Raw genomic sequence first — 15,894 nt, 5'->3', positions numbered from 1 at the left:
TTTAGTTTGCTTGGATAATTATATAAGTAATTCAGATAAATTTTATCAAATGAAGATAAGTATAAGTTATTCAAAGATCACTGTCAATTTTACTAGTATGGTAAACAAACTAAACAATGCATGTTGAATAGTCTAATCAATCTAGTATTTTTTGACAAAACCCTTGTAATAATCAAATTGGTTTACTTCTACTCCAGCAGACGCTCCTTCTTTTCGTCCTTAGTGGGTCCATAACTCCGACAGCAAACAAGAAAATACACAAAATTGATTATACTCAAGACAGTAATCAGCCAGTAATAATCATCTAACCGACCCTTGTTAAGATTACTAGACAACCAGCTCTCTTGCCCTCCTCTGGATGTAACTCTATCCACAACATCCACCAAACCACTCCCTATCATGTCAGCCATGGCAGTTCCGAAAGTGAAAATAGCCACCGCAATGCTAGACATGCTTTTAGGGAACTGAGAGTAGTAGAATTCTATCTGTCCAATTGAATTAAAAGCTTCAGCCAATCCAAGTAGGATAATTGGTGGCAAAAGCCAGACTACTGACATGTTCACCACACCATCTGGTTGGTCTTCTAGTCCTTCCTCAATAGCAGTTCTCCTTCTTATGGTTTCTACTACTGCTGACATTGCCCTTGCTGCAATTGGGATTAGCAAACCAATTCCTATCCTAACTTTAGGACTAGGCCCGCCGCGTTGCTTGCCAGTGAATTTTGCTAACAATGGTAGCAGAATTCGGTCATAGAAGGTTAGCCAGATTGTGAGAGTGAGAACCAGAAACACATTGAGAGATCCTGCTGGAAGTTCAAAATTAAAGATTCGCCTGTCCATGGTATTTGCTTGGAGGGTGGCAAATGAGTTTTGATTTAAGTTGATTTGCATCATGATGCCTGTAGACCAAATGGGGATGACTCTAAGCAGAGCTTTCAGTGACTCTACCTGATCAACTGTACATAGACGCCATGGATTTGAAGCTGACCCATCCGGATTTACATCCCTATCAGGGTCTGTTATGATACAAGCACGGTTTAAACACCTGCACGGTTAATCAATTTGTCATCTAATGTTACTTAAAACAGAATTGATTTGGATTGTCAAGAATCCCGAGAAAAACTTAGATTCATCACTGTGCTAATAGCAATACTGTTGTACCTTAAATTAACCGTGGGGATCTGGAGCTCAGAATCATCACTGTGGTAATACTGTTCAATGCTACTGTGAGAGAGACTGAGCTTTCTGTTCCTGAATGCTGCAACTAAAACCTGAACAAACCCAGTAAATAAGCTCGAGGAGGCCCTCACTTTTACGTACTGGGAAGAACCCACCAAAAACATCAGAGCAGAAAAGAACATGAGAATTGCAGGAATAGCAAATCCAACTTTCCAACCGAGGTTATCTTGAACGTAGACAATAGCAGTAAATGCTATAATTGTTGATAATCCTGTCGCAGCATAATACCAATTTTAGAAACTCTGTAAGACACTCTCATTATTGGGGTTCTCTTTATTGTCTAGTTGGTCCGCACCAAAGGCAATAGAGCAGGGTCTAATGCAACCGGCTCCGATTGATATAAGGCCGAAAGAGGAGAATAAAGTAGCTAGCTGGCCTGCAGTAGCTGAGCTGCAGACATTAGTAAATCGGTCACAAGGTGGAGGGGTTAGTTGTGGGATCATGGCAGTTAACCAAAGAAGAATCATCCCCTGCATGAACAGAGCAGATCAAGAGATCAAGACTCGAAACCCCTATTTTCCCTAGAAACTTGGAAACAAGGCAAACAAAGAATCAGTGAATACGATAGCAGGAAATGGATGGACTTACGAGGAGGCTGCAGAATGATCCCAAAGAGATGACCAGATACCGACCCATGAATGAATCGGAGAGGAAGGCTCCGAAAATGGACAATCCATTAGACATAGCAGACCACAAGAAGAGAATGGTTGACCCACTCGCAGCCTCCATGCGATAGTTTTTCATCAAGTAGAATATCATATTTGGCATCAGCCCATAGCTAGCCACCCGCTCAAATGCCTCATTAACTATGAATTCACAGAACAAGAAAGCAAAGAAGCCAACATGATTCAACCGAAACAAAGAACAAATTATGAACAAGAAAGAAATTTTAACAGTAGACTCTGGAAATTACCTATGATGAAGGGAATGGTCCTTAGGCCACCCTTTCTGGGGTCCTTGTCCTTAGGGATGAGAACCATCTTCTCCTCTACTATTGAGTTTTCCATTTTTCCTCTTCTCTAACAGTATTATAATACCATATAGTTTATTGTAAGGTGGAAAGAATCACACACAAACACTATGTATAAACACAATGTTTGGAATAAGTTCCACAGAAGCACTGGATTCCCAACAAGTTTCACAAATCATAGCATCTTAGTCTGATTTTTCAGTTGCACAGAAAATTTGTGGTTTTCAAAAGAAATAATTAAATTCTTGAACATGAAGTGTCCAAACAAATTAAGCAAAAATAGATTCAACTGAATCAAATTCTACACTTAAAAAGGAGTTCCTACACAAACTGCAACTTTTCTTAAAAGGGTAAAAAGAGGGGTATAGCATGCAGTGGACTTTTGAAGATGATAACGAGGAAGGTGAAGCAGCAGTAGGGTTTTTTTTTTTTTTTTTGAAAAGTAGACATTTTTTTAATTTTTTTATTCATGATGTTTTTTTAGTTTTTTAGGTAATATTTTTTGTAATATTTTTTTTATATTCATTATTATTAAGATTTTTTACGATTTAATAATTATGATGATATAGAAAAGAAAAATGTCCCCTTCATAATGGAAAATGTAATAGATATGCTTTTAGGCTTCCTAATCGTGGGATTTATATTTTATTTGAAAGGCTGATTCATGTGTGATTACTCGGTTAGTGTTTGAAAAAATATTTGTATTTGTATTTTTTTTAAAATAATTTTTTATATATTTTAAATTATTTTTATAAGTTTATTTTAAAAATAAAATTTTAAAAAATAAAAAAAATTATATTAATATATTTTAATATAAAAAAATATTTTAAAAAATAACCACAATCACATTCTTAAATATACCATAAAAATTTCTTCCAACAACTAACAACTACCCTATGGTATTTAAATAGTTTTTCGTGTCGAAATATATGTCAATGATTTTTTTTATTTTTTAAAAATTATTTTTGATATCAGTACATCAAAACTATCCAAAAAGTACAAATCAAACTTAATTTTAATAAAAAAAAAAAAATTTTAATTTAGATAAAACACTATTTAGAAGCGAAATAGTGTCTTGTAGCCCCAATTTTTGCAGTCGCGTATGATAGTGATTTGTAAAATATAATAGAATAATCCCGAAAGTTTTGGTGCTAAGCAATGACATCATTTTTTGGGGAGGTTCCTGTCGTTCCTTGTGCCTGGTCCAGCCCTACTAAGAAATTAAACAATTGCATGCGAGGAAAGAAATCTTGATCAAGAATTAAATGAAATATTTAATAGACAGCCCCTCGTAGAAATGAAATCTTATTTATTTATTTATTATTATTACTTTAATGAATTATCAATTGTCAAGGATCAAGATTTGGACAAAGGTAGGAGATAGGAATAAAGACAAGGGTTTGGTCTTTTGGTACAAATTGGTGGCTTGTCCGCTTGTGGTGGCTGCAGACTTTGTTTGCTCTCTTTTGGCTTTTGAACGATGACCTCTGTGTCGCAAATATTCCAGTCGTTGGCCTGGGGTTTTTTTTTTTTAATTTCTTTTTAGTCCCTGGATTCTTTTTTTCGTCGTATATCCACACGTTTGTGCAATGTCTTTATGTTCTTAGCAGTGTTTTGGGATATTATTTTTTAAAAAATGAAAACCAAGCATTTACTATGATTCTGATAAGGTTAGAGGATGGATCCGGGATTTATTAAGTCTATAATTTAATTAATAGTGAACTCTAATATTGTTTTTTTTTTTAAAAAAAAAAAAAGAAAAACAAGGGATAGCGCGTGTGTAATTAGGCAAACTAAACATAGATTTGAATTTCATATTGTTATTTGACCAAATACTTATTAGAAAATTATGAGAAATTGCATCCCTCTAACTTTGAAGAAATTACATTTTATTTTACATTTAAAAATGTATTTTGATGTGTTTTAAAAATATATTTATTTTTAAAAAATATTAAATTAATGCTTTTATTTTATTTTTTTCATAATTTTGATGAAATGATGTTAAGATTAAAAAAAATTAAAATTTTGTAAAATAAAAAAAAACCTTTTAAAAAATACATTGCACTGCAATACTAAATACACTATTCTAATGGTTTTAATATATATATATATATATATATATATATATATATATATATCCTTGTGTCTTTGAATCCAGAATTGTTAATGTTAGATGAAGATCAAGACTTTGACTCAGTTTATATATAAATAGGGTTGAAAATATTATTTATTATTGAATAAAAAAAGATGTGAATTAGAATAAAAAAAAATATAAGAGTACTATAACACTTGTTTATATAAACTAATATGCTAAACAAATAAATCGAGTCAATAAAGGGGGGCAGAATTAGAATTCTAGGTGTGGGTGTTAAAGATTACACACAACACACATGATAATCATCCGCTGCAGATAAAGGAAACCACATATGGTGCATACATATCCTACTGGACACATGCTTTTCAAACTGCGGTTTATCTAATTAACCGCATGTCAATTTCAATCCTTCACAACAAAAGTCCTTTTGAAAGCATCTTCGGTCGTCAATCAAATTATAACAAACTGCGCACCTTTGGATGCCAGTGTTTTCTACAGTGGGAATGCTGATATAGGAAAAAATATAGAAAATAAAATAATACATAATTCATGGAGTGCAAAAATAATTATTTTCTCCTAAATAACCCTTGGTTTGAATGGTCTAATTAAACTTTTTTTAAATCCTTAGACCAAAATGTAAACTCTTTCAAATTTAACCTTAAATTCCCAACACGTATGTAGTGGATGGCTCATCTTGAAACTGCTGCAACACATCACAGCGAGCAATCTACCTTGCGAGACCCCACTTCTTCTCAGCAACTCCAACCTTTGCCTTCTAGCGCAGCCCTCTGACATTATCCAAAATTAAAAAAAAAAAAATGAATGAAATTAAAAAAAAAATTAATTAAAATAAAATAACTAATAATTACAAGAATGAAATCAAATGTAATTATAAATATTTAAATTGGAAAGAAGAGCAAGCAATAATGAAAAAAAGTAATGGTGATTATCAATATATAATCCAAGCTGTTTATTCAAGACCATTGAGTTTCTTTCAAATTTTGTGTGTTCTCATGGACAAATATGAAGATCCAGCTGAAAGTCACGATAACATTTAACACAATTCCCTCACTTTTAACCACCAATTAATCCTCACCTGTCAAGACTTCCCCTTCATCTGCATCATTGCTTCCATCCTCTCACTTACAAGGACCATAAGCCTTGCTACAACCGAGATAATGTATGAAGTTAACCAAAAACTCAAACCAGCAAGGAGCCAATGGTTTTGTTTTTATAATGCCCCTTGTTGATGTAGCTTGAGCGCAAGCCAACTTTCCTGGTCTTCTCCCTTGTGTAGCACGGCATTAGGGTCGTCTGAAAATCCTTCCTTGATTGCGGTTTTTTGCCAAACACTCTCTATAATTTCCAATGCTGCCATGGCAGTTCCTCTTCTTTGTTTTAAGCTGAGACGAGTTGGCTTTCTCCTCATTTTTTATGCTAGAGGGATGACTGAGCGCAATATCCATAATATGGAAGAAAATATTATATAACTGAAATGTAATGTGTCGATCGGTCCATAGTTGATGCCTGGAGTATGGTAGTAAGTGGAGATAAACAATGTCCCACCTCCATGGAATACCTAATCCCCCACTTGGCATATAATGGAGGTTTAATTTAAGACAAAAATGGTGTCATAAATCATGCCATGATTTATGCCCCCATATACTCAGTGAAGAGCGCAATAAAGAAAAATTAAAACGTGAGAATAGAAGAGAGAGCTAGAATGATTAGAGTTGAGTTGAGAAGAGTTTTTCTCCTTTTTTTTTGTTTGTATTGTTTCTTTAATTGATTAATATAAATTAGTAGCTCTGTGAAGAAGGCAAGGTGCCAACTAATTACTATATAAAAGAGTGTTGAAGTACATTTGGAGACACCAAGACTCCTGTTGACCATATTGGGATTACCATGATTAGTGCTTTAAGTTCCCCTACTTCATGTGCTGTACAAAGATTCCATGGATCTGAAGCTCTTCCATCCGGGGTCAAGTACTTTTCTTCAGGGTTTTGAATAACGCAAGCTTTATTTAGAAACATAAGACAGAACAAAGACCTTTGAGGAGTCCTCTTAAAATCCTTGGTTGATTTTGGAATTAGGAGTAGGCAAAATAGCTTTCTGTTGCTGTAAATCTTGAATATAAGACGAAAGTTTCAAGACCCCGTTTACGAGCAAATAATGATACCTTAATTCTTCTGCTGGCACAAGTTTTGATCATTTCCAACGATGACACCTGTCGTCCGTGGCTTGGGATGATGATTTGATACTTCTATTTCTAAAGGAGGCCACCAAAACTCTAGCCAGCTTGCCTTAGCCTCTGACTTGACGTAAAATATGGGAGAAGCCAAGAAGAATGAAAGAGTTGACAAGAATATCACAAGCACCAAAACCCACCTTCCTTTATTCTCTTACAATTCTATATTTCTGAAATTAAAACAATATTTTTTATTTCAATCTCTTTTTGAAATAGAATTGTAAGTTCATGGATTCCTTTTTTATTTATTAAAAAAAACACTTTGTTAAATATTTTACGGTCCGTTGTTTAGCTATTGGAATAACAAAACACTAATTTATTTGCACCTTGGAAAAACAATTATGTGGGGACGAGCTAGCACTTTTACACAAGGATCTTCCATTGTTAAACTTTGATGCAGTACACAATGTGCCATTGAAAGTTTTAAATGTATGTGTTTGATTGCTTGTTTTGGTTGAAGGTTCGTCGAGAATTTAAACCTAAATTTTCAACTTTTTTTTGGAGAAAAATGATCCTTGCAATTACTGAATAATTCATACAGAAAACAGCTATTATATCTTTGATAAATTCTGCGTTATTTAAGAACACCAGAATGCCAGAGCATCAAGAATCAATAAATAGTCCTTAACTTACCCTGCCACCCCATCAATGGAGATTTCCCTGGGTGACCCTTTGCCTGAAAATGCTTAATATATTGATGACATCTTAAATCGAAGTTTATAATATTAGCTTTCAATTTATCTAAGTAATTTTTTTTTACAATAATTATTTAGTAGATAATTCAATAATAAGAGTTTTGAATCAAAATTTGTGTGGTCCCAAATTCAAGTCTTATAGCTATTAATATGATGATTGTTAAAAGTTTATATGCTCGTTAACTTTAGAACTATAATATTAGTTAAGGTACACACAAATTGAGTGTAATTCACAGTTTTTCATTAAAGGTTTTTCTCATGTTTTTTCTTTTTAAACTTGGTATGGTGTTTTTAACATTTATCTTTTATATTTATATTTAGATACGTTGTAAAAGAGATTAATTTAGTATCATAGAGAAAAAGCACACAAATATATATAATTAATAAAAAAGAAACATGTTAATAACCAAAAATTGTGCGCAAACAAAAAAATCAAAATAAGTAGTACAATTAAAAAACTACTATAAACAAAACACACATAAAAATAAAAATGATAATAGTTAGATAGTGACAACGATTTTGAGATAATAATTCTTTGATTCCTAGTGTCAATTTTGATACCGATCACAATAATGAGCCTGTTTGAGAGTAAAATAATTTTGATGTATAGTAGAAGTTGAAATTAATTTTATTAGAAGTTCATGTATAATTTTGATGGGTCAATATAAAAAATTATAAAATAATATTATTTTAATTTATTTTTAATAAAAAAAACTTTCATTACAGTAACAAACACAAATTAAAACTCAACATGCTAATCATAATCATAAATAAATTAACATTTATGTTATTGAAGCCGATCCCAACAATGCAAGGGCAATCTACTAGAAACCATTTCAGTCCTAAAAATTATCTTAAGTCGTAGGGTTGGTCGAGTTGTCAGTTACACAACAACCGACATGTCATTTTGTCATTCTTATCCAATTTCATTTTCCACGTTTTCGAAAATAACAATAAAAACAAAAAACAAAAATAAAACAACGTTCACCAATCACCTCTTCCTCCTCCACCTTCCTCTTCATCTTCCTCATCGCGACCCTCTCTCTCATTTTCTCTCGTTTTCTGTTAGCTTTGTCGCCTCCTCTCCTCTCGTCTCTTATCAGCTCTCTACAGAAAATAGGATTCTGCGTTTGATTCTTGCGAATGGAGAGAATTATAGGAGAGAAGTATAAATTAGGTCGCAAAATCGGAAGCGGATCCTTCGGTGAAATCTTTCTCGGTACTACTTTTTCTTTAATCTCTCAAATTATTTACCCTAACTAACTGCTCTACGATTGATTGATTTTCGTTTTTTTTTTTATCAGCTACTCACATTCACTCTGGTGAGATCGTCGCTGTCAAAATTGTAAGTCTCGATTTTTTTTTTTAATTTTTGATCTTGATATTTTAATTTTTTTTATTATTAAGCTTTAATTGTAATTAATTTGTAGGAAAATAGGAGTACGAAGCATCCGCAATTACTCTACGAAGCCAAACTGTATAAGATTCTTGGCGGAGGAAGTAAGTATTTTTCAGAAATTTTGTATGAGGAAATCTTGACTGTTGATTTTATTTTATTTTATTTATTTTAGGTAATTTAATTTGTGGAAATTGTGTTGTTCAGGTGGTATTGCGAATATAAAATGGTGTGGAGTTGATGGAGAAGATAATGTATTAGTAATTGATTTGTTAGGACCGAGTCTCGAGGACTTGTTTGTGTACTGTGGGAGGAAGTTTTCACTTAAAACAGTCTTAATGTTGGCTGATCAGATGGTAATGATCAATGATAAGATTCAGTTTTATAGTATTTGAATGCATTTCTCGGGTTTGGATGGCGAGTTTTGATTGTTGGTTGTTTGGTTTTTCTTAATGGAGATTGCGAGGATTGAATACATGCATGTGAAGGGGTTTTTGCATAGGGATATTAAACCGGATAATTTCCTCATGGGTCTCGGAAGGAAAGCTAGTCAGGTAATTGTTTGCTCTCTCTTTTTTTTGTGCATTTTGCGTTAAGTGCACTGCTTATATGTGGATGATTATTGGGTTTTTTTTGTTATGTAATAAATTTCCCTTAATTTTGTTACACGTGCCAGGTCTATGTCATTGATTTTGGACTTGCGAAAAGATATAGGGATCCGACAACACACCAACATATCACTTACAGGTAGTTATTCTTATAACCACTCATATTTGATTTCTAGTGGGTTTTGGACATCTCTTCTCTTAAGTGTCAATGTGAGAATGAAAATGGTAATGCAGTTTTCATGTGAGAAAGAGGGTTGAATTATTTATGATTTTTGAAACTTTGTAGTTTAGCTATGGACTTAGCTTCTGTTGTCAGGTTTAACGGTTACAAGTGTGGTATTTGCTAGATAACATTCAAAAGTGGTAGTCAGGACATTGCATTTCTCATTCATAAAGTTTATATTACCTATTCATCAAATTTAGTTGGAAAAGGCTTGGTTTTGCTTAGTCGAGTTAGGCCTCTTATCTTCAGGGTTTTATTTTAAGATGATGTTACTGGCTTCTTGTTATTCCGGAGGTGTCTTTTATTTTGTTTAGCATCAAGATATGTGCCTTTGTTGACGATGTGCATGCATCTATATGTTCCTTTTCTCAACACCTTTGTTTTTGCATAACATGTAAACCCCCCCTCCCCTGAATCTTCATTTGTCTACCATGACTGACTAAGGCTCCTTTTTCTCCTCCCTTTCCCCCCTCAAAAAGAGAGAACAAAAACTTAACAGGAACTGCTCGGTATGCAAGTTGCAATACTCATCTAGGAATAGGTAAGTCAGAGATGTTTTGCTAGTGTGTTTGACACATCAAATGAACCGTTTGTTCCATACTCATCTTTTATTTTCTACCCAGAGCAAAGCCGTCGGGATGATTTGGAGTCTATTGGCTACGTTCTTTTATACTTTTTGAGAGGAAGGTGTGCTACTATGTGATCATTTTTGGAGGCTGTGTTGTTTTAACAGGATATGATTAGTTGGTCTTTGTTTTTATGATAATTGGTTTCTGTGTTTAGCCTTCCATGGCAGGGCCTGAAAGCGGCAACAAAGAAGCAAAAGTATGATAAAATATGCGAGAAGAAGTTATCAACTCCAATTGAGGTATGTGGTCAACTGCAATTAATCAACTTGGAATCTGTATCCTGGATTTAGAGGGAGAAGTATTTCCTTTTTCCCCTATGATAATAAGACTGGCCCCTCAGAAGGAGACCTTTTTCTCAAATGTTTTCATCAAATCCTATTTCTTGTCATAAATCACATGCATGCTCATCTGAAACCCAAAAAAAATTTAGCAACCTGAAATTCATGGAATTACCAACTTCTCTAAAAATTTAAGACTCCATAATCCATGTTATCTATTTGAAAGAAGCTAACCTCCTTGCATTTCCCCTGGATCAAGATATCCCAACATAGTTCCTTCTCCCTTAACATATATAGAGATTTATCTTCTTAAAAAGTCTGGGAAACCTACTAAATGCTTGGATAGCTCATTTGTCATGGGAAAGAAGAAAAGGAGCTTCGAGACTTGTGGTTTTGAAAATTGAATTCTGATACTGTTTTGGTTCCTTGTAATAGTTTGAATATCTACCTTCTATCTTTAATAGTCTGTTGACATCACATTTTCTTTTCTCTGGAGGTGCTATGCAAGTCACATCCTGTGGAGTTTGCTTCTTACTTCCATTATTGCCACTCACTAACTTTTGACCAACGGCCTGATTATGGATTTCTGAAGCGCCTCTTTCGTGACTTGTTTACTCGGGAAGGTAATTGTTTAATTAAATTTTGAGGAATTCTTTTTAATGCTGGTTTGGAGGGGGGATGATTGGGAAGTTCTGTTTGTTGGTCATTGAGGACTGCAAATCCTGGAAACTGATAACTGAACAATTGTCGGTCCATTACTTGAGTAGTCCATTTTGTTTTAATGTCACATCCATGTAGGCCATCGGAGTTGACAGTTATATTCTATGGCTTCATCTATGTTTTTTCCCATTTCTGGCAGGATTTGAGTTTGATTTTGTTTTTGACTGGACCATCCTGAAGTACAAGCAGACACAGAGGCCAAAGCCACAACCTCAATCATCTGTTAGTTATTCGAATCTTTTCTTTTCAAAATATTTATAATGAGTCATGCAAAGACTTTTATTCTTAAGATTGTAATTCATATTCTTTTTTGTGGTTATTTTTCTATTTCATTTTTTTGAATTGGTCCAAAATTACCACCAAATCATTCTGTAAACTAATCCACTCTGCTTCTGGAATGGCTTATTAATCTTCATTGATTTATTCTTTTATGTGTGATTTTTCAGGACCTGCAGCCAAATTCTAGAGTGACAAGCAGTCGAGCAATGGCAATGGATCTCAATAAGGATAAAGGTTAAATCTCAAGGATTTCCATTCTGTTCTTGTTTAATTTTCCGTCATATTTGAATCTTGTGGCTTCCTGTTTTTTTGCGGTGAGAAAGAGGGGTTTGGCTTTTTGCAGGAGTTGTGGGGAGGATGTTGGTGGGATGTTAGACACCTTAATAAAATCAAACCAGTCCTTTTTAAAGGAGCACATTAATGCTTAATTCACTTGCATGGGAATTGGTTGTAGGCATAAGCTTAAGCACAAAAATATAAAAGTAGAAATGAGGGTTTGAAATCTCAAGGTGAGCTTCTCCTTGATAGGTTCATTGTAGTTTATTTTAACAATCATGCCGGTCTCATTTAATGGCAACATTAACATGTGATTTTTGGATTTAAAAGTTCATCTGCTGTACTGCAATGACTTAGTAAATACTGAACAATAATACAATGACCTCAATTAGATTCTGAGAAATTTATAGTTAACCATTCTAACACCTAAGTAGAACATTTTTAATCCTTTTTTCTTTGTTCATGTTGAACTTTTACTCAATCCATAGCGAATCTAGAAAACTGTTTTTATGTTTTTTAGTCCTTTTTTTTATGTGGAGTCATTCCATTAGGCCTTTTTCTTATTGGATTCTCAACTGAAGATGCACCTGAGTGAATTAGGGACAAACTTTTGTATTGGACAGGGGATCATGGAGAGGGATGCTATGAAACTTATCTGCTTAGGATATGAAAGAGTTTGCTCTATTGGATTCTAGAAATTCATCTATTTTTATATGGTATTTACAGAAAACATCATTTTTATATGTTCATTCTTTTCACTTTCAGGTGTCAATGGTGCCTCTTATTCTGCTGAGGTTGCTGATCACAGAGGATCGAATAAGGTTGCTCGTCCAGATACTCATATGCAGTTGGGGTCATCATTTTCTCGGAATTTAACTGCTGATAATCCACTTGACAAACATGTGAGTCATCTATTCTTGTGTTCCATAGTATTTTCTTCTCTATGTTCTCTTCATATGCCTGTTATGTAGCTAGAATGCATAGCTGACTTTGTACTTTGATGCAACTTATTCTATGTATTTGGTGACAGTTTTTTTCTTACTAGTTACTGTCACTATAATCAATGTGCTGTAAATTTCGTGGAATTACAGCTATTTGAGATTTTGTTTCTGTAGAATATGAACAATGCATCAATGCCGTCAACTTCTTTTGTTCCGCCCAGTGCATCCAGAAGGGATTTTATGAAACTAGACGGGTCACCTGATGCTGTGAACATTGGCCGTGGGCTTGGGAACAGAGCTGGTGCTTCAAGCAGGTTGATGAGAATTTCTTCAGCAAAGTAATTGGTATGGGAACTTCACTTTCAGAGATTATTCTGTATTTAATGCATTGTGATTGTGTTCTACTGTTTTATTCATGAATATTTTTCATGGCAATAATTTCTAAGAAACAATGTACCATCTCTTCAACTACTGATCTTTCCTTTATATTTACAGCTGTAATTTGGGGGGCAGAATCCAGGATAGCAATGTCTCTGACTTGAAGTTTGGATGGCTTGATCTCTTTGCATCAAGAATGTCAAGTTACTTAAATGTATTATTCACAAGGTGACTACAAGTAGACACATTGGATGGTGCTGGGCCCATCAAAGCTTGGTTTTATTGTTGTTTAAGATGGAAAAATGATTAAGTCTGTTTTTTGTTTGTTGTTCAATTGAGGATATGTAGATTGTTTCGTTTGATCCTCTATCCTTGGATCGTGTATGGGTGTTTTGACATGTACTTATTTCATTCATAATAAAGTACTTCCATTATTAGTGCTTTATTTTTCAATCCAAACCTTGGTTTTTTACCTGGATCAATTTGAATCTAGGTACCTGCATTCTTCATAATCTGAAAGAAGTACCAAAATCTAGTGTTTCAGGTACTGTGTCATCTTGCCTGTTCTTGTGGAACTTTCTCAGTTGCCATTATTTTTTTAATCTTGTAATGAAGTTTGGGAAACATCTTTCATGCTTATCTTTATATATTTCCATTTTCAGATTGCTATAGTTAAAGTTTTGTATGAAATTCGTTTATTGAGTGGAAAGAGCCATTGGAAGTATGGATGCAAATGAAGATGGTTTGTTAGATCTTTGAATTGGTGTGTGGATTCTGGAAAGCTTTGAATCCTAGACATTGAGGTAATTAACATCTGACTCTTAATTCTGAACCAATCTAGATTATAATTCTTCTTGTTGCCATTCTAATTTGCCAGGGAAAGAAAGAATATGCTCTTTCACTCGTCTGTGTCAGATAATTTATGTTTCCAAAGTATTATTGCTGTCAAATAATAAGAATCAGTTGTGTGTGTCTAGGTCTTGGGAAAAGTAGATATTTCAAACTGTCATCGAAGGCTGTGACAAAGAATACGACAAGTGGACTACAAGAAGGATACGTGAGAAATTCCACAGGGATTATGGAAAAGAAGTGCTTACTCATAATGCAATATTTTTAAAATTAGTAACAGCTCTTCTTTTATGGGTTCATACTTCATACCATGTTTCAACATTTAAATTCTACTTGTGATGTATGTTTCATTATGAGTCAACTTGTACAGAAATATGATATTCTATGACACTGACTCAGGGTTGAAGAATAAGGCTATGCAGACATGCACTACCTAGAGAGAGTTAAGCTACTACTACCAGCCGAGGAGGCTGCTGATAGACTTGCAGGTAGTATGCTTGCATTTAAATAAAGCTCTGGAGTGATAATAACCAGAGTATTCAATTTTTAGCTGAATTTAGCTGAAGGCAAGTCACCTATTGCGTATAGAATATCCAGAGCGGCAACATGCTTTTATAAGCAGAAATGACCGATTTATTCTAGGTTATAGGGTATTGATAATTTGCTTATTATTTGACATGCTTCACCAATAATCCCCATCATGGGTGAAAAACTTGCAATTTTATCTTTATAGGTTATGCTCGATCATGTCGCAATTATTGCATGGAGCCTGTAGATCATTTTAGGACTCCAGGCTCCCACATGGTGCGGCGCTACACAGCTAGATTTTTCTCTTAGCTATGCATAGCTGAGTTGCACTTTTTAGACGGTTGAGTTGAAAAGGTAACATCTCACATTGTTAAGGTTTTGTATTCGGCGAAGCTTTCATCCCTTGGGTTAAATATGCACACCAACAGATTGTGTTCTTTTATCGGCAGATTAATGCCTGGTGAGATTTTCCCATCGCATAAGCCATGTATGGTTTCCTGGTACCGGTACTAATGCATGCATTTTCTTTAGACCCACACCACTGCATTCCTTGCAATAGCACCAATCACTTGCACTGCCATCAACATGCTACCTCACGGTCCCCCATCATAGTACCTTTACTGCCTCAGCCACTGTTACTGATCTGTCACCTTCTAGATTCGCCACCGTAACCATTTCTTACATACTGTTTTACATATATATCATGACAAAAGGCCTTTCTTTTGCTGTTCCTTAAGGTCCACACTCCACAATCCATGTTTGTTATTATTATCATGCCTGCTATTATTATTGTCTGAATGCATGTATTATGCAATAAAATGATGCGATTTTGAGGAAAATTTGACCTTTGTTCATATAAAAGGAGACCCAATTGAAGAATGCCTAATATGTTTGAAGATCCAATTGACAAAAGTTTTAGTTTGGTGACTACATGAAAGTTACTAATTTGAGGTTTGCACTATCATCTTTTTTCTCCCTTCACCTTCATATTAAAACGTATAATGTGGGTTTAAACCATCAACATTGTTGGACAATTTCGAGGTTGCTTTAAAATATATTTGGGAAAATGGCTCTATATATTCTTATATTTCAAGAATTTTTTTAATATATTTTTTTATGTATTTAATCGCATCTAATCTATTTTTAAAAATTTCTTGTGCTTTAATATATCATTTTTTAAGATTTTTATCATCAAAATAATATCATGCGATCAAAATACCCATTAAAAAGAAAAGGAGATGCTAGAATTCTTTTTCAAAACTTGTCACCGAAATAATTTGCATGTGCAATTTAGGAAAACTGATTATTACATTTTAATTTATTGAATCTTAATTTACTAGCCCTATTTCTCATTTTTTTTTTCTTATTCTCTTTTAACAGGGGGTATTTTGGATATATAAAACTTAAATTTGGTCATGTACAAATCGTTTATGTATTTTCATTAGTTTTATGGTGAACAATCTAAGAGGGTAAATTGGAGGAAAAATAATTTTAAAATATAGGTGAATGCAAAACAATTTTTAAGATAGATAAATGAAATGAA

General features: G+C 33.9%; 2 protein-coding genes across 4 annotated transcripts; one reads left to right on the top strand and one right to left on the bottom strand.

Annotated features, from left to right (window-relative positions):
- Positions 1 to 66: 66 nt before the first annotated feature.
- On the bottom strand, positions 67 to 2,666 carry LOC118053485 (protein NRT1/ PTR FAMILY 1.2). The gene is given in 4 exon segments (XM_035064767.2): positions 67 to 1,044; positions 1,161 to 1,708; positions 1,827 to 2,044; positions 2,152 to 2,666. Coding segments are annotated over 4 exon segments (1,716 nt in total). The 5' UTR covers positions 2,246 to 2,666; the 3' UTR covers positions 67 to 188.
- Positions 2,667 to 8,222: 5,556 nt separating this feature from the next.
- LOC118053449 (casein kinase 1-like protein 3) lies at positions 8,223 to 14,378 on the top strand. Of its 3 annotated transcripts, XR_004688370.2 has the most exons (19): positions 8,223 to 8,465; positions 8,551 to 8,591; positions 8,677 to 8,746; positions 8,850 to 8,998; positions 9,101 to 9,196; positions 9,319 to 9,389; positions 9,953 to 10,014; positions 10,097 to 10,160; positions 10,257 to 10,341; positions 10,877 to 11,003; positions 11,240 to 11,322; positions 11,547 to 11,613; positions 12,421 to 12,557; positions 12,771 to 12,941; positions 13,092 to 13,202; positions 13,468 to 13,518; positions 13,637 to 13,777; positions 13,952 to 14,096; positions 14,223 to 14,378. XR_004688370.2 is itself a non-coding variant. In XM_035064700.2 (15 exons), the coding sequence occupies exons 1-14, from the start codon at positions 8,390 to 8,392 to the stop codon at positions 12,936 to 12,938; spliced, it is 1,296 nt and encodes a 431-aa protein (XP_034920591.1). In that variant the 5' UTR covers positions 8,223 to 8,389; the 3' UTR covers positions 12,939 to 12,941; positions 13,092 to 13,419. The 3 variants fall into 3 exon arrangements, 1 of the variants encoding a protein (XP_034920591.1); XR_004688368.2 differs by having other exon boundaries at positions 13,952 to 14,378; XM_035064700.2 differs by lacking the exons at positions 13,468 to 13,518; positions 13,637 to 13,777; positions 13,952 to 14,096; positions 14,223 to 14,378 and having other exon boundaries at positions 13,092 to 13,419.
- Positions 14,379 to 15,894: the final 1,516 nt, after the last annotated feature.

This window comes from Populus alba, chromosome 6, assembly GCF_005239225.2.
Source record: "Populus alba chromosome 6, ASM523922v2, whole genome shotgun sequence".
In the NCBI taxonomy this organism is placed as follows: Eukaryota; Viridiplantae; Streptophyta; class Magnoliopsida; order Malpighiales; family Salicaceae; genus Populus; species Populus alba.
This window is presented reverse-complemented; position numbering and strand designations above follow the sequence as displayed.